At 46.6% G+C, this 18,656-nt stretch overlaps 1 protein-coding gene across 10 annotated transcripts in view; it reads right to left on the bottom strand.

Moving 5' to 3' along the window:
- PHLDB1 (pleckstrin homology like domain family B member 1) overlaps nucleotides 1–18,656 on the bottom strand; it is a 417,405-nt gene that overhangs the window by 23,394 nt on the left and 375,355 nt on the right. For all 10 annotated transcript variants that reach the window (XM_078682222.1, XM_078682223.1, XM_078682232.1 and 7 more), the window contains 3 exons: nucleotides 14,600–14,690; nucleotides 10,117–10,263; nucleotides 8,735–8,954 (listed from right to left, as the gene is read on the bottom strand). In XM_078682222.1, coding sequence (XP_078538348.1) covers nucleotides 8,735–8,954; nucleotides 10,117–10,263; nucleotides 14,600–14,690 — 458 coding nt within the window. The remainder of the gene's footprint in view (nucleotides 1–8,734; nucleotides 8,955–10,116; nucleotides 10,264–14,599; nucleotides 14,691–18,656) is intronic.

Consider the following 18,656-nt stretch of genomic DNA (forward strand, 5'->3'; position numbering starts at 1 on the left):
TGGACTTCTGGCTTAAAGCCACAGATATGCAGCAAAGCATGCCTGTGGATTAGGATGATTGAATATATGCCAGCAGCATCGAGAGCACACCTGATGGTGGTGTTGGAGATAGTTTGCCCTTCAGATACAATATTCTGTACCCATTGTTTGTACTGATAGGGGAGATGTTGAATTTGGTCCCCCATTTCGTCCCATTGGGCATGGTCATATCTCGACAACAACCTTATAGATGTGGTGATACGTCAATGAGTTGCAGATTGTGAGGCAAACTTTTTTCCTGCCACATTGATCTTGTTGCGCTTCTTTTCTGGTGGACGGTATCCCCAGTACCTTGAGCAACTGACTATTTAAGGGCGGCATGCATCACCAATGAGTCTAGCAGGAGCTGGCCTCTAATGTAAGGTGGGTCAGAAGCTGAGGGCTTGTCTTTTTAGTCAACCCTCAGGGTAACCACTCTGGCCATGACTGGATCTTTGAAGACCTCTTGAGTAGGTGGACGCATTCCCTTAAGCATTGCTAAAAACTGGGAGGCACGCTGGGTATGAGCGAGACTTTCTAACAGGTGTATGTGCACCTTGTGAAAGGTGGCCGCCCTGTGGATTACCTCATGGTAAGATGTGGTATTGTCGGGAGGGGAAGGTTTGGCAGGATAAAGGTCCAGACATCGTCACCTGGACGGACAACCCCATCATAATCCCATGGGTCATCCTGGGGTTCTGAGTCAGGGGAGCAATCATAAGGATTTACAGGCTCCCCTCCACCATAACAGTAATGTGTATACCCTTCTGGGGAAGGAGGCAGCAGCCCCTTTGGTGGTGGTGGTGGGGGAGGAGGAGTTGCAGGAGATGGAGGTGGTTGAGGACAAGGAGGAAGAGCAGGCCTTGGGGGCATTGGACTAGTGCCCCTGTCTTCTCGCTTTTTGAGCTTTGGAGGTGGCGCAGGGAGCCAATGCTAGTTGCTCCTCAAATATTAACTAACTTCTCCTCTTATGAAGGCGAGTCTCCTGCACCTGTGGTGGAGGCTTTGCAGTGATTTTCCCTGTCTGGGTATGAATGAACAATCTTCCCTGTTGAGTCTACCTCCTCCTGAAAGTGTTGAAGGATTGGCAGCTCTCCATCCTCGGAGCCTGCCATGGACAGCTGACAGGGTGTTGAAGGCTGTTTGGCTTCAACCATTGTTTCAGCTCCGAGGTGTCGGTCATGCTGGAGTCGAGCTCCCAGAGGTTGTCGATTGAGCTGTTGCCATTGAGGCTGGGTCTTCAGCGGCTTGCTTGGCACTAGGGTCAGAGCCCACGTGGGCTCCAAAGCCTGGGATTGGTGCTGTTCATGGCCGGGAGGCAGGGGTGGCCCGGAAGGCTATTCCTGATTGAGGTCTATATGCCCAGTCCCAGAGGGGTGATGAGTGGCTTGGTGTGAACTTGTACTCACAGTAGTCGTCTTCAGACACTGGCCTGGTTAGCTGGTCTTCGACCTCAGTGTCCAAGGGGGAATCTGGTTCTGTGCGGAAGAACGCAACCTATTCAACCTCTCCTTCCACTTCTTCCTCTTTGTCTTGCTCAATGGTGCGTTGTGCGAGTTGTCGATCCCAGTGGTTTCAGATGGTCTTTTGGAGCGGAAGGCAAGCAGGGCACCGAAGGATTGTTCAATGGCTATAGAGAACAGAGAACTCAAGAGGCCCTGATGACAAGTGCCACGCTCAGAGGCCTGGCAAAGCACATCCGACCCAGACGGTGAAAGAAAACAATCTATTGAGTCTATGCCCATACGGATTATGAGTCATAGGAGGAGTCACTAAACCTTCGTGACTTAAAAGACTTTGTACACGTCTCAGCCAAACATTAGATGGCAGGAGCATACAGAACATGTGTATCTACAGCTACACATACCAGGAATAGAAAATATTACTTACCCTGTAAGCTTCTGTTTGTGGCATGTAGTGCTGTAGATTCACATGCTGTGCATACTCCTGCCACGTAATGTTGGGCCCAGATATGTGTATGTTGTTTTTCTTCGAAGAAGTCTTTTGAATCACGAGGTATTAGGACTTATCCTCTTGTTGGTAATGCGCACGGGCATTGACTCCATTGTAAGACGGTTTTCCTGCATTGCGGGTGAGGATGGAGGTGGAGCGAAGCGATGTATAGAAAGATGTCCACACAAAAGAGAGTATTAGGAAAGAGTGTTTACTGCAATGGCCACAGGCATCCGGGGAGGAGGGAAATCGCATGTGAATCTACAGCAGTACATGCCACAAACAGATGCTTATAGGGCAATATTTTCCTTTCTAGCATGTCTGGCTGTAGATGCATATGCTGTGCATGGACTGTAAAGCAGTCCTCCCCCAAACTGGTGGCTAGCCTTTTGATGGTGCAGAGAATAGAAACTGCCTACGGAGTACTGCCTGGCCAATGTTAGCTTTTTGGTGGTCGAACACACTCACATCCACACAGTAGTGTTTGTGCAGGTGTGTGGTGTAGACCATGTAGCTGCCTTACAGATGCCCGATATGGAAATGTTTCCCAGGGACCATAGAGGTCCCTTTCGTGTGGAGTGGGCTCTCGACAGAGAAGGCAAAACGTTATTGACTTTTAGGTAGCATGTTTGGATACCTTAACTATCCATCCTGCTATGCCTAATTTAGCTAGAACTCTCCCTTTATAGGGTTCGGAAAATGCAACAAAGTTGTTGCAGCTTTCTGAAAGGTTTTGTCTTATCTATGTAGTACATGAGGGCTCGCTTTACAAAGCCTATTCTGCAACTGAGTCAGGTTGTGGAAAGTAAACAAAGTTTAAAGGATTGGTTCAGATGAAACAAGGATAGAATTTTTGGAAGACAATTTATTTATTTATTTTGAAAGTTTTATATAGCGCGAACAAGATCTTTGCAGATATCAGAGCACTTTACAAAAACAGGGGGTAAGGAAACAAGGGAGTGATTAACAGACTTTTGAGCAAAGAATAGTTGTAGGTAAAAAATGAATAGCAAAATAGGGTAGGTACATGGGGGAGCATAGTAATCAGCTAAAACCAATGATACAAATCGACAATCATACAAACGAATAGTGCAGATAGGTGCAGAGTCTCAAATAGTTCCAAAGTACAAGTTCAGGTGAATTTAGTCATGAGGATAGCTTTTACTTCTTTCTTAAAAAATGTAGTGGAGGAGATAAGTCTGGTTTCTGGAGGGAGTGAATTCCAGATCCTGGGTGCCATTCCTGAAAAGGAGCGTTTATAAGTTTTTTCCTTCCGGAATCTACGAGGTTTCAGAAGAAGATTCTTTGTACTTCTAGTGGTTCTTGAGCCACCAGATATTGTCAGCTTCTGAGTGAGGTAGCCGGGTGAGTTGTGGTGTACAGCTCTGTGTGTCATGCAGGCAATTTTCAGATGTATTCTGGCTTCAAAAGGTAGCCAGTTCAAGGATTTTAGGTCAGGGGAAATATGTGAGTGTTTTTTGATCCGGTGATGATTCTCGCTGCAGCGTTCAAAGAGGCTTTCAGGGGTGCAGTTGTAGATAGAGGGAGTCCGCAGAGGGCGACGCTACCGTAGTCTAAGCGAGGAATGACTAGGGCTTGTACTGCAGTTTGGAAGTCCTTGGCTGGGAGGAAGGGTTTAAGTTTCCTCAGGGTATTGATTTGGAAATTAGCTCCCTTAGTTGCCTTGCTGTTATGCTGCTGCATGTTGAGATTATTTGTTCTCCACACCTACAATTGCGGTAGGTGTGGAGAACAAACCTATCTCTGTATACTTGAAAGAAAGGTTCTTCTGCTGTTAATGCCTGGAGCTCACTAGCATGCCTCAGTGAAGTGACAGAAACAAGAAATGGCACCCTCCAGGAATTTGAGGTGCTCAAAAGTGGGCCCATAAGTCTTGTGAGCACAATGCTGAGATTGCACATTGGGGCCGGGGGAACCAGAGGTGGGATGGCTTAATGACTGGTATTCTGAAGAAGTAGATGTTACCTATTTTGAAGATATGCAGTCACTGCAGCCAGGTGAAGGCGAATGGAAGTGAAGGCTAGACCACATGTTTGCAGGTGAAGTAGGTAGCAGACTATATCTTGGACCCTGGGGGTTAAAGGGTTGATTGGTTTTTCATGACAAGAATGGACAAAGCTTTCCATTTTGCAGTGTAACAGACGGTAGGCTTGCATGCTTTTTTCAGGATGCTCATGTATGTGGGTGGTCGATTAAGGTATCCAAATTCTAGGACCTCAGGTGCCAGATCACAAGATTGAGCGGCCTGACTGTCTGATTTCTCCATGGTTCTGTGTGGGAAGATCGGCAAAATCACTGTCCATTCACCGGATATACTCTGCCAAAAGGTGGCTCTGGTAGCAGAGGGACCACCGCAAAATGTTCTGGGTGAGCTGAGAGTGCAGGGGAGATTGGGAATCTCCTTGTTTCTAAAGGTAGTATATGGCTGTCATGTTGTTATTCGGATCAGGACAACCATGCCAATGGGGCAGAGAAACCCTCAGGGCTTGGTTGATAACTAACAGCTCCAAGTAGTTGATATGGAGGGCCGATAGGTTCTTTAAGTTTGCCCCTCACCCCGGGAGGGAGAAGTCCATTATTATGGGGTCCTGCGGAACTGGGTTGAGAGGAGGACACCCCTGCAAAAGGATGTTGGTGTTCCACCACTGCAGAGAGCAATGAGTGCAGCAGCCAATCAACACTAGATCGTTGCAATGACCCTCTGGTTGAACCATTGGAGCGCTGAGCACTCCTGCAATGGACGCATGTGTAAACTGGTGTGGGGGGACTGTAGCAATACAGGAGACCATCAAGCTGAGGAGACACATGACAGTCCTGACAGTGAGCAGTCAACCTGGTTGGAAGAGAGGAACAAGTACCTGCGCAGGATTTAGGTAGGTCTAGCCGATTTTGCAGTTGAGGATTTCCACTAGGTAGGATTGGATCTGGAGGGGTTAGATGTGGGATTTGGTCATGCTGATCATAAACCCTAGCTCATGTAAAAGCTTTATTGTGACCTAGGAGTGTGCGCTACACTGTTGTGGAGTGGCATTCTTTATCAGCCAGTCGTCCAGCTAGGGGAAGGCGTGGATGCCCTGTCCACACATGTGAGCAGCCACCACTGAAAGGCACTTGGTGAACACTCGAGGTGCAGTGTTGACCCCGAAGGGAAACCCTTTAGCCTGGTAATGTTTTCTGCTAACCACAAACCCGAGATAGCAGGAATGCACTGGGTGGAAGGGTATGTGAAAGTGGGTGTCTTTCAGGGTGAAGGTGGCCTTGAAGTCTGCTTGCTGTAGCAGTAGAATAATATCCTGAAGAGTGACCATGTGAAAGTGCTCTGATGGGATGTATTCGTTGAAGGGCCTGGGATCTAGAATAGGTCAGATGTTGCCGGCCTTCTTGGGGATCTGGAAGTAAAGCAAGTAGACTTGTGTGCTCTACAGATGGTGTAGGACAGGCTCGTTGGCTCCTTTGAGGAGTGCTGTGACTGCTTTCCTGAAGAGACGGTGCTCTAGGGAGAGCCTGTGTTTGCGGGTGGTAAGGTGGGAGGCGTGGAAGTAAGCTCCAGATCGTAACCATGGTGGTTAATGTCTAACACCCACTAGTCAGAGGTGACGTTATTGCAGTGGTGGGACCCTCTAAAGTGGCCTCCAGGGAAGGGCTGGTGTGCCTGTGGGTTCTGGAAAGCCAGGGAGGCTTCAGGGAAGGTGATCTTTGAGTCTCCACAATAGGGTGTGGGGAAAAAAAGACCCACAAGGGATGGGCATCTACAGGGCCCCATAGCCTTCGCCGTCTACATATCATTCTTTAGCTTTTACATCATTTGGTCAACCTATGGCCCGAACTAGTGTTGTCCGCCAAATGGCATGTTGAGCAGTTGTTGCTGGGCATCAGGTTTAAAGCTGGAGATACGTAGCCAAGCGTGCCTACTGAGGCGCACACAAGTTGACGCCTCAGGTGATGAGGTCAGCGGTGGCAAGGCACACCAAATGGTTGTGTTAAACATCAGTTTACACTCTGATCCATCTCATGCTCTCTTTTTTGTGCTCATCTGAGAGATATCGGAGGAGCTCCTCCATTTTATTCCAGTGGGCGTGGTCATAGTGGGAAAGCAAACCAAAGGAATTGGAAATGCACCAATGATTAGTTGACTGTGCCTGAACTCTTGCCTGTAGCATCGATTTGATAACACTCCATTTACAGTGGAGGGGTGTCACTTGTGCCCTGAGATTTAGCCTGCTCACGAGAGGTGTGTACCACTAGGAAGCCAGGGGGTAGTTATCCCTGAATGTAGATGGGGTCTGTAGGGGACGCCTTGCGCTTCTTATCCACCCGGAGAGTGATAACCCTGGCTTTGACTGGGTCTTGAAAGAGGCATGGGGCTGGATGCAGCATGCCCTTGAGCATAGGCAAATACTGGGTAGAGTGGTGGGCAGTGGAGAGGATCTCGAAAAGGATATCCTCTTCTATTGGGTCGACATGCATTTCAACTTTGAAGTACAAGGCTGCCCTGGCTACCAGCTTGTGGCAGTAAGTGAAGTCATCAGGAAGGGACTGACAGGATGGATACAAGTCAGAATCAGTGTCCCCTGAAGGGTTCAGGTCATATGAATCCAGGCATCACCATGTGAGGATGTATCTTGTGTATTCTCTCTACCCCCCGCCGTGTTCCCCTGTATCTGAGTGCGGAGAGCTCTGAGGTATATATGAGAGGGGGTCAGGTGGTGAGTCAGGCAGGGATGGAGAACACCGTGCTCTTGGTGGAGAAGGGGGGGAGGTTGGTGGCTAATTGTCCGGCATAGGGCTGGTGGCCTTGTCTGACTTCTTGTGGTTTGCTGTTATAGGGACATCGAGGGCTTCCACAAAACTCAGCTTGCGTTTGGGGTCTTGTGGAGCAGACACCATTGGGCGGGTGAGGATCCAGTCCATGTGGGGATGTATCACCAGCTGCTGCTGCCTAGTCTAGATCTTGTTCTGGAGCTTCTGAATGGTGAGTTTGACTGTTGTCTGTGCCTAGGGCTTCAAAGCCATCGCTGGAGGCTTCTGGACTAGCACCGATTTTTGTTTCGATGCAAGGGTTTCAGCTCCAACGGTTAGTGCGGAGTTTGGAGGAGGTGGTGCTGACTTTAATGGTTTCTTCGGTGCTGAGCCGAGGCCATCAATGGAGTCTGATAAAGAGGTTCGGTGCCAACCATGGCTCGAAAGCAGTGGCAGCCCAGAAGCTGAGCTCTGTGGGTCTAGAACTGCATAACGTTCCTTTGCGGAGGGCTGCTCGACATGCGATTCGTGTTGAGGGGAATTGGGAATACTTAAAACCACTTGTGCTGGAGGAATATTCTTGTTCACCAGGTTGGAGCCGGAACTCAGGTCGGGCAAAAATAAACTCATCAGTGGCATATGGTTGCGGATGTTGTTCCCCCTTGAGGTCCGAAGATATGTGGGGTGTTGTCTCCGCTTCTATGCCATATCTCGAGGCGACAGGCCCTGCAGTTGCAGAGAGTCTTGAGAGTCTTTCACTCTGGTGAAAGGCATAGGTTACAGACCTGATGGCGATCGGTCCCGGGGAACTTCGGGTAGCAGCAAGGACAGTATCTGAAGGGTGTCCATTCCATCACAGTCAAAACACTCTCGAGAAGACGGCGGAGGCCCTTGAAGGGCAAGACCCTGCATGGGCCTGGGGCCGACTGAAGAGTCGCTCAGCAGGAAGAACAAAGACGTCGATCCGACACAATAGTAATTGGAAAGAGAGAGGAAACAATTCTGACAGAGGAAACCATTACGGCCGAAAAAAGCAACGCAATGGTGTCGATCTGGAATACAGAAGCACACGTATGAACCCAACGGAGCAAGAAAACAATCTAACTATGGAGTTGATGCCCATGCACATTACCAACAAGAGGAGGAGTCACAATACGTTATGACTCAAAAGACTTCTTCGAAGAAAAACAACTTGCACACAACCGGGCCCAACACTATATGGTAGGAGTATGCATAGCATGTGGAGAAGTGTGGCTCAGGGGTTAGAGGCAGCAGACCCGGAAGCTGAGATCGGTCCTGGACCAGGGTTCAATTCCCCGCCTCGGCGGGGTCTTGGGCTAAAAATTCCACGGACTCGATAATTCTCGCCCCGGTGCCTCCTCGACTCATGGGTTCACACTCTGCGACTCTGGGCAATAGCTTGCTTAATCTCCACAACGGCCCCTCGCGGCGGGATGCCTGACTTTCACCTTGTGGATACCCTGCTATCTCACTGGGGAATACCAGGAAGGGTTCCCTAAGCAAGCGCCGGGAAACACACTGCGGGTAGCTGTGCGCTATAGAAGCTCAACTACATTTACATTTACATTTCTAGCCCATACATGCCTCAAATATTTATTTTTTAGGTAAAAGCACATATTACACTAATATGGCACTGCAGGGGACTACTTATTGTGCAGATGTGTACACTGTGCAAGAAGAAATACCTTCACTTAGAGTTCGGTAAGCCAATGGCTTAAGTGGGCTGACCCCGTGTCCCATACTGTATGATGTGGTCGAAAGGGGCAAAATGTAAATGACGCTACAGCAGACCAATGGAAGAAGAGTGCAAAATTAAAGCCCAGTAAGTGGGTATGCTATTTTCTTAATTAAAAACAGAATCTCTATGCCAACACCAAATTTTTCACTCTTGTGTGAAAACAGCCTTTCTGTAATGCCCCATCTCATGAGTAGGTCCCTCCCGACCATTGTAAGTGCACACCACCATCATGCAATAGCTCACCAACGTAATAAGAGAAGGTGCGCTTCAGCCGGTCAAAGACGAACCAGCGCTTTTTCCACGACTTGATCTTGCCACCCATCTTGGTGAGGTAGCCTTTGCACATCTTCTCAGTGACAATCACGTGGCAGCACATGTCTACACTGTGCCCCGATGACTCAATGTGCGTCTTCAGGTCAAAGTCCTCCTTCCTGATTGGTAGGTACCGTGTTAGCGGCCGCGCCTGCAAATAGGAGTGGAACAGAGCATATCAGAAACAGTAAGCTGTGCAGAGGTGCTAGAAAGGGCAGAAAAAGTTGTCAATCTGTACCAACAGTTTAGAAGCGCGAGTCTATATGCTGAGCATAGTTTCACCACCTGGTGGCTCAGAAATGCTTCTAGGTTTTTAATTCCTTGTTGGAGTCAAGGGGGTGCAAAATACACTTCATTTCCATTTGTGTAATTACACTATATGTCAGAAAAATGAACACAAAATTACATGATAAAAAAGCACAAAATGCTAGATTTAATGTGAGTGAAATACATCCTTGAATTAACAAGCACTAAAAAAAATGCACAACAAAACACAAGTGCTGCGAACAAAAGCCACTTGTGTTCAGTCTGTTTGCAATGTTCCAGTGCTACAGCTGCCATTTTTTTTTAACCTGGGTGACCACCAGTTACACCATATGATGTAATTTTGTGGGATTGTGTGTAAAAAGCAAAATGTGAATCGTCAGAATTTACACAGGTGTAACAGAAATTTTGCCTAGGCCTAGTGGTCTACTTGACTCATGTCAATGCAACCCCACTGTACTCCTCAGTGTAATTATCATCTTGAGAAACGTTAACCAGAGAATGAATGCTACAGAGTATTTGAGTTGGATAGGGGATTCTTGACATCAGAGCGACCTGGGGCCGATGTAGGGCCCAGATGTGCTAGGCCTGTTGAGGACTACTAACATACTGAAGATGCAGGGGTGCTGGTGAGGTGATGAGAGTGCAGTTGGTGATGGAAGGAGTTGTGGATAAGGTAGCGGCATACGCTGTTGATGTGGAAGCATGGGTGCAGTATATACTGAAAAGTGACCAGCTTAAATTTTGCTTACAGCAGCTAATATGATAAGGCTGACGCTCTCTGTTAAATTTCAAGGCATAAGGTCCCACAGTTTTTCTATTAGCAGTGACTTGATAGTTGCAACCTGAGAATGAGATATAGCAATTTCCCTACACTACACTGCAAGTGTACTTTGGGGCCCGGGTACTAACACACCAACACCCGTACACAGGTCTGTGTGCAGCTTTGGATGCACATTTACAGGCCCCCCAAGCAGATGTACTTAACCAGCCCTATGTGTGCATGCACAAGCCCATATTCATCCCAGAGGTGGTCGGCCTCGCCTCACCTGTGAGAAGTGACGCTCTCTCATTTTGACCTCCTTATCGATCAGTCGCTGTCGATGGGCTGTCTCGTCCTGTAGGCGGCGTTCCAGGTCCTCTCTGCGCCTCCTCTCATCATCTAGGGCCTGCCGTCTCATCTCCATCTCCCGTTCCTGCAGACAAGACAGGGTTCGAGTTAGAGCTTGCAAGAGTGGGGACATCAGGACAGACGGAGGGTTATCGCACCAAAAAATAATCTAGTCTAAGAATCTAACGCTATATTCTGTCCATGTTTCTGAAGCACCGTGGATGGGCCACATCAGAGTGGAGGTGATCAAACAAGAGAGAGATTGATATGAAACAGTAAGATGGATAAAAGGAGGCAGAGAGAAAAAAAACTTGGAAAAATAAGCAGGAGCAAGAAGGTACTGAGAAAAGAAGAATAGGGGATTTAAAATACAGGAAAGAAAGCGGTTAATCAAAAAAGGAGGAAGAGTCAGAAACTGACACTGAAGAGAAGAAAGCACAGAAATTGGGATTATAGGTAAAGCAAGGAAAAACAGTGGAGAAGAGATGGCAGTGGAACCTTGTGGGTATGACTTTGGTTTCAGAAAGGCTTTCGAGATGGATGGACAATAGCTCATATACTAGCAATGTTAATGCTTACAGAGACTGGCACATATTTCTGAGAGCACGTTGTTCTATGCCTCCTTTGTGGCTCCATTGCTCTTTAATGTATGTAGCCGATATTGGGCTTGCCCTGAAGAACGGCAGGTTCAGTCTGCCCAGATTATGGGGACATGCAATGGCAATAGTTGAATATGCGATAACAGTCTCTTGCTATACAAGACATGTGTTGGACGGCAACGCTTACTTTCTGCATGGAAATAAACTTCAAACAAAACGGGCACTTAATGTGTCAAAAAACATCTAAACATATTCAGAACAAAACTAAAGAAAGCTGAGCAGTGACTATTCAAGGGAAAATTCATTGCAACAACTTCATATGAATATCTGGGAATTTGGCTGCTTGAGAGAGGTGGGTATCAAGATCACCTTTTAATCGGAAAGTTTCTCTCTCTTTTGCTACAAACCCCTAGCCAGCGATATATCTGGAACTTATTTGACCCCTGTTTTATAACTCATTTGTGCAAGACTTTTTCCCAGCACAGTGTAACTTACTCAGCTCCTATTTAGTCTCCCTAGATTGACATTTCGGGTCCAAATAAGAATGGAATTGGTTTGTTGAATCATCGTTTGGCATGGCAAAGCTGTACTGGTTAAATCCTGGGATAGGGAGAAAAGATTCAGTTCTGGAAGTTTAAATCGATAGGATGAAATAAGCCTGATAAGGGATTAGGAAACAACTGGCCATTAGTACAGCCCTGGAGGAGCTAGGAATGGAGGAACACTGAATTAAGGGCTTATTCTTAGGTGGCAGTAGTTTGGAAAAAAATCCTAGATGCCAGATTACAGAGCCTTTGTAACTAAAAGGATGTTTAGCTGGGATCTCCTAATCAGACACTACTAGTACGCACCTTTATTTTTCATGTAGAAAAAAAGTCAATTAAAATCGACTTTTTTCGGATCAGATTTGAGCGATTTAGTTTAAGTGATGCAGTCCGGAGCTGGAAGAATAAGATGCATTTTGCTGAATGCATTTTACGCAAATTCTGGAAGTTGCAACTTTGTTCATTTTCTCTGCCTCCGCCCAGCTTTACTTTATGAACGGTGGTGTCTCGTAACACCCTGTTTTTGTAGATTAGCTGTGAGGATTTGCAACAATGTATTATATTTGTTGTAGCATCCACCCCAACCCGGGAGCATGTAACAGAGCATGCCAAAAGCAGAGCTCTAGTTTGCGCGTCTTTATTTTCCAGCATGAAAACGTTAACTGAATGCACTGCGCACTGACTATTGATCACACCCACCAGATAATGTAATACTTGTAGAGTCTGCAGAGGGCCACTAAAAAGGCCTCATACAAACAAACACCGGACACCACCAACCAAGAAGGTTGAATTGAGTCGAGATCGTTAACCTAATTGTTCTGGATGATACCATTTCACTAAATATATTGTAGCAAAGATTAACTTCGTATGCATTCCTACAGAGTTACGATTTGCGTATATCATAGTTTAGTTTAGCCGTAAAGGCTATCTGCGAGATGGGATTTGTCTCAATTAGGCAAAGAATAACTATTAATTAGATGTTTTAACTCGGGATATTGATTTTATCTGAATGAAGCTTCAGACGTCATATTTATATATTTTCCATATGAATTATTGCACAATTAATATAATAATGGATTATTGTGAATATTTTAGTTCTGTATTTGCAGCAATGATATATTGTGATGGTTTTAATTAACCATACAAAAAAAGTTTTTTCTTACTGAAAGTAAAGAACATTTTCTGACTAGGCCGTGGCCCGAATCAGAGTCCACATGTGGAGTCGAAAATTCCAGTTTACTCCCACCCAAGAAATATTAAAGTTAGATATCTCTCAACCTCACTCTTACCCAACTAACAACCCTCGAGCACACAAGATCAGAGATTGAGGGCTGACAGAGAAAAAGAGAGAACAAGAAAGAATGAGGAAGCGAGCAAGGAAGATACAAGGGGGACTGGCAGGGAAGAGAGCCAGAGGTGATGGAAATAAAACATGCACTGGCAAAGCCAATAGGTCTTGCTTATGTAAAATCTGTTGGCTCGGTTTCTGTTTTTTTTTTGGTTTAGCCATGTTGTACAGCAGTTGTGCAACATGGCTGAAAGAGAAAAAGGCTATGGCGCGACCAGCGCTGGCTGTGTCATAACGCATTCATACGTTTCAACCATGCTGCACAGCCGAATTCCTGCTGTACAACAAGCATTGGCAAAACCAGCAGTTCTAGCCCACAAGTGCTATTGGCGCGGTCTACGTTTTTCCAGCCATGATGTACAGTGGCTCAGCAGCTGTGCAACATGGCTAAACATTAGGGGGCGGGGGTGCTATGACGCAGCCGGCATTGACAGAGACGTGGCACTTTTTTTTACCATTAGTTAAAGGTGGAAAACACACAATTAAAACCCCTTTTATCCAGTTCATAAAACACAACAATGTATTCATTGTATTGCCCTAGCATGCCCCCTCAACCAAGTGGTTGACAATTAAAACAGACATGTTTCTAAAGTGGGGCCTGGAGACCCTAGGCATAAACACCATCGAACCTACTGCACTCATGACAGTGATGCACCCACCCCTCTATCTATTCCCACCCCAGTACCCATGTATGATTCCCTGAAGGTTCCCAACCCCTTCCTTTGCTCCTCCCATGCCTCTGCATTCAGTTGCATCTCTTTTGCACCTCTCCTCTCCCATGTCACTGGGCTCATCTTCTCCTTTTACCATGTGTCCCTTAGCTCTAAATATGTTCTTGCATAGCTCCCCTCGTCTCTCTATATCAGTATTTAGCTATTTTCCACCTTTCCCCTACCCTCCCACTCTCCCCGTGGTCTCACTGCTTCTCATCCCTTTAGCCAATCTTTCCTCTTTTTCAATTCTGCAGCCTGTATCCACTCTCGAGCCTTTTCCATATGTTTGACCACACTCCAACTCCAAGATCTATACCCTCCCGTGTAACTAGCTATATTTCCTTGTACATCTCTACCCTCTTCTATTATCCTTACTACTGTCTCTCTTATCCCTTTCATTTGCTCTCTCCTGGTCTATTCTCCCCTGCATCTATCGTCTCCTCCACTTTTCTCCCCTTTAGCTCTCCATTCTTGCCGGTCTCTCCACCCCTTTCATGCGCTCTCCCTTTTATGTTCCCACTCTTGCCTACATTCGGTCATGCAACACTATTAACACCTGCATCTCTCCATCCTCGTTTTTTTCCTTGGGCTCTCTCCGCCTTAGCTCCCTCTTAAACCGTATTCTCTTTCCCACCCTTTTTTTCTCATCTGTAGATCTTTATTCATTATTCTACTCCCGTGTTCATGTACGCAAAGAAAGAGAGAGGCAAAAGAGAGGCAGTGGGGTGCATGGAGCAAGGGACAGAAAGTGAGATGGTAAAGAGAAAAAAGATGGGATGGAGAAAGTGAGGAAGCAAAGAAGGAAGATGGAGACACATTGAAACAGAGGGGGAAAGTGAGAGTAAAAAGAGAGAAACTGGGAGAAAGAGCGCGAGAGATCACAAGAGATGTGAAAGAGGCTAAAACATATAGGCAATTGTAAAATGGAGACAGTGCAATAGGCTAAAAGATGATCTTTGCTGGTTCAGCTCTTGTTTTGGCTCTTTAAGTCAAGTCTGACCTTTGGCTCGCTCTTCCCATTAATTCTCTGGTTTGCCCGCCACCAGGAAGGGATAGAAGAAACGAGACAGTGAGAGCGAGGTACACAGGAAAAGAGAAGTAGAGGGACAAGGAAGCAAAAAGAGAAAGACAGCGAGGGCAGGAAAGGGACAGAACAGAAGCAAAATATACCGACAGACAGCGATAGAGAACGAATCCAAGGCAACTCTCTCCTTACACGAGACTCCACCAGCCGGGCCTTCTCCGCGTGCGCCTCCTTCAGCATCTTCTCCATCTCCTCGATCTTCAGCACCTCCAGCCCGCTGGCACTGTTGGCAAAAGCAAACAACAAGGTCACATGAAAGGTCAGCATGCACGGACACTAGTGCACAACGGGTCACACAAGAGGGCACGGATTTGTGCACAACAGAGTGACACCAACATGCAGCGTGCACAGACACTGCTGCTTGATCGGCTCACATGAGCATCATTTACATACACATGTGCATGATAGGGAAGCATAAAATTGCATAATACACTGTTGTTAGTGGACTGCAGAGCTACATGAAACTGAAATGTGCACAGTCACCAGCAGGGAAGGCGAGAGTGCAGCATGCATTGGCATCAATGCACTCCAAGGCCATTCAGGAGTGTAGTGTGCATTGAACCAAGTAGAAAACAAGGCTTCACATGTGTACGGTGCACTAACATTGGTGTAAGGCATAGTGACGCATACTGCAGCGTACGACACCAGTGCAAAACAGTTACACAAGAGCAGAGCTGTTTTAAATATCTTTTCCTTCGGATTTTCTTTTCCCTTATTTGTGTCCACGTTTATCGTAGAGCAAATCAAATGATATTATGAAACATTGCATCATTATTGATACATCAGTTCGGCAGAATTAGCAGGTTTAACCACTAGGGGCAGATGGGCATACTAAGTGCTGTACTCCACAACAGCAACAATAATAAAATAACAGAGAGAAAACGTTTTACAGAATTTGTAACATAAACCAAAGGAGATTCGTCCCTTAGTTCGCACTCACAGTAACAGGCATTGATCCCAAACACGTTTGCAGAAGCATTTATCAGCAGCGCCCGCAAACCTGAAACGCCCCGTATACCCTATGCCCCAGTGACGTCTATCTACTGCCACCCACAGGCGAGAGTGTAGCATGCATCGGCAGTAATGCACTACAAGCTGCTCTCGCCGCGCCTGCGCATTCAGTGCATCGATGGAGTGCCCCACCCCACGGTATCCACATTAATTGCATCCATTCATGGCGGCCTATCATCGAATTTAGCCTCGTATTTGGCAATGCACCTGTCCTAAGATGCCTCCAGCGGTGTTCTACCCGTTGTCTACACAGCAAAGTAATTGCTTCCGCCTTTGTATTGTCCACTACCGAAGGTTACACAACCAGCAACCAATCTGCGGTGCAGCAAGGAACTCCCATGCCATTCCATAGCAACGTTTAAGAATACGCGTTTGATGATGATCCATAAAGCGAAATTCATATTTCTACTTTTCCGTACTAGACATCAAACTCCGCATGCACATTGGGGGTTCCATGCACAGATACCTCCAAGCCCTCTCTGTTGTCTCCTTCCCCACCCTGACCGTGCTTGGGCCGATACCACACACTCCCATATCATTTGGTAAAACAGTGCCTCCAGCTGCCCACATCTGGGACTCGCAGATGAAGAACAGAGAAACGCGCGCTCAATCACTTCGGAGTGAGGCATGACTGATGAAGGACATTGAACTGTGCACATTTCAGTCTGGGTTTTCAGGCTACCTGTTTACCGTGCTCCATGGAGGCAGCCACTGACTGCCTGACAGTGTGAGTTCCATACTGGATGGCCATATGTCTTTGACATCTGTACATTTGTTTGGAAAGTGAGAGCTCAACACGGTCTATAACAATGACACAATTCAACTGCCGCTCTCATGGGACGCCAGGCACTGCAGTGGGGCAGATATATTAGGTCAGGAAGGACCCCACAGCCGTCTTAAGCAGGCTGTCAAGGCACCGTGGGTGAGAACATTTCCAGGCCCAACATCGCAGCGGTCTGCCAGCTCCTGAAATGTAAAGTATCTGCCCTTGGCATATAAATCACCCAAATCCAATACCCTGGCACCTATCCATCGGCTCTTAACAAGCAGTACACCAATTCATGGGCTCTTAAAAAGCGGTGCACCAATTCATGGGCTCTTATGAAGAAGTGCACCAATTCATGAGCTCTTATCAAGCCGTACACCAATTCATGGGCTCTCAACAAGCAGTGCACCAATTTATGGGCTCTTATCAAGCTGTGCACCAATTCATGGGCTCTTATCAAGCGGTGCACCCATTGAGGTACCCAAAAGGAACCTCCACTCTGCTGACCTCGCACTAGCAGAAACCCGCCGCATCCGCCGAAACAGAGCAGGCAGAAGAGCCTTTTCCTACATCGCAGCCAAGGCCTGGAACGAGTTCCTGGTTAACATCAGACGCTCCCTTACCCTGCACATTTTCAGGAAGGACCTCAAGATCTGGCTATTCAACTGAACCAGAGTAGCGCGCTTTAGAAAACTCCTGATTGATGGGCTCTTGTCAAGCGGTACACCTGTTCATGGGCTCTTACCAAGGGGAAAACCAATTCATGGGCTCAAGCTGTACACCAATTCATGGGCTCTTATGAAGAAGTGCATCAATTCATGAGCTCTTATCAAGCATTGCACCAATTCATGAGATCTTATCAAGCAGTACACCAATTCATGGGCTCTCATCAAGCGGTGCACCAATTCATGGGCTTTCATCAAGCGGTGCACCAATTCATGGGCTCTCATCAAGCGGTGCACCAATTCATGGGCTCTCATCAAGCGGTGCACCAATTCATGGGCTCTTATCAAGCCGTACACCAATTAGTGGGCTCTTAACAAACAGTGCATCAATTCATGGGCTCTTATCAAGCATTGCATCAATTCATGAGCTCTTATCAAGCATTGCACCAATTCATGAGATCTTATCAAGCAGTACACCAATTCATGGGCTCTCATCAAGCGGTGCACCAATTCATGGGCTCTCATCAAGCGGTGCACCAATTCATGGGCTCTTATCAAGCCGTACACCAATTAGTGGGCTCTTAACAAACAGTGCATCAATTCATGAGCTCTTATCAAGCATTGCACCAATTCATGAGATCTTATCAAGCAGTACACCAATTCATGGGCTCTCAACAAGCAGTGCACCAATTTATGGGCTCTTATCAAGCCGTACACCAATTCATGGGCTTTTATGAAGCAGTGCATCAATTCATGGGCTCTTAACAAGCAGTACACCAGGGTATGGGTTGTTATCAAGTAGTGCCCCAATCCATGGGCTCTTATCGAACACTGCACCAATGCATGGGTTCTTATCAAGCAGTGCACCAATTCGTGGGCTCTAATTAAGCAGTACACACATTTCCCACCACAGCAGTGCTTAAAGTTAAAAAAAAAAAAAAGAAGGTAAAGGTGGGGGTGCTCCCTAAAAGTGGTGTGGCAAAAGAAACATAACTAGGAATCCTTTCCAAGAGACGTGGCCTATGTAATTAAAGGTGTGGCTAAAAATATGTACACTAAAATCATGTTTCACAAAGTGTGCCCCATGAGCAGTATTTGGGTGCCTCCCTATGAGTTTTCTGTAAATGCATCCAGACATGGCACACAGCAACAAACACAGATACCTAATTATTGTGTGCTAGATCTGTTGACATTGCCAAAGACTGATGGCTGTATCAGATAAATGGATAACTTCACCGAATTTGTTGAGATTACTTAGAATTGAAAATTATTTTATTTTGAAAATACCAGAATGTGAAATAAACATTGCTAAGGTCGGTGGAAGGTGTGTTGCCCTTCGGAGGGTCGAAGGCATTCTTGCTGTCCCCTTCACACCACTTTCTTCTGCAGTCTTGCACTCTATTAGACACGGTTGTCTTTTTTCTCCCCACATCTTTCAGATTTCTTTATCTGCATATCTTGCACTTTCCCACACTTACCATTGGCACATACGTGACTAACGCTCTGGGCGTTTTGCAGAGGCCTAGGATTGGATGTGCATATAGTGTGCACACCTCTACGGCCCGCTAGGAGGCCCCGTGAGAAGCTCGCACTACCTTCAGCCTCAGAGCTCTCAATGGTACAAAGTCATGCACGCCCACCCTTAGCATGAACTCCATCAGACTCCTGGAAGCAATTCAAAGTATGCACTACTCAAGAGTCGTATGTTGCATGAAATAAACTACAGAACCACAACACCTTGAAATAA

Source organism: Lissotriton helveticus, chromosome 3_1 (genome assembly GCF_964261635.1).
Source record: "Lissotriton helveticus chromosome 3_1, aLisHel1.1, whole genome shotgun sequence".
Classification (NCBI taxonomy): domain Eukaryota; kingdom Metazoa; phylum Chordata; class Amphibia; order Caudata; family Salamandridae; genus Lissotriton; species Lissotriton helveticus.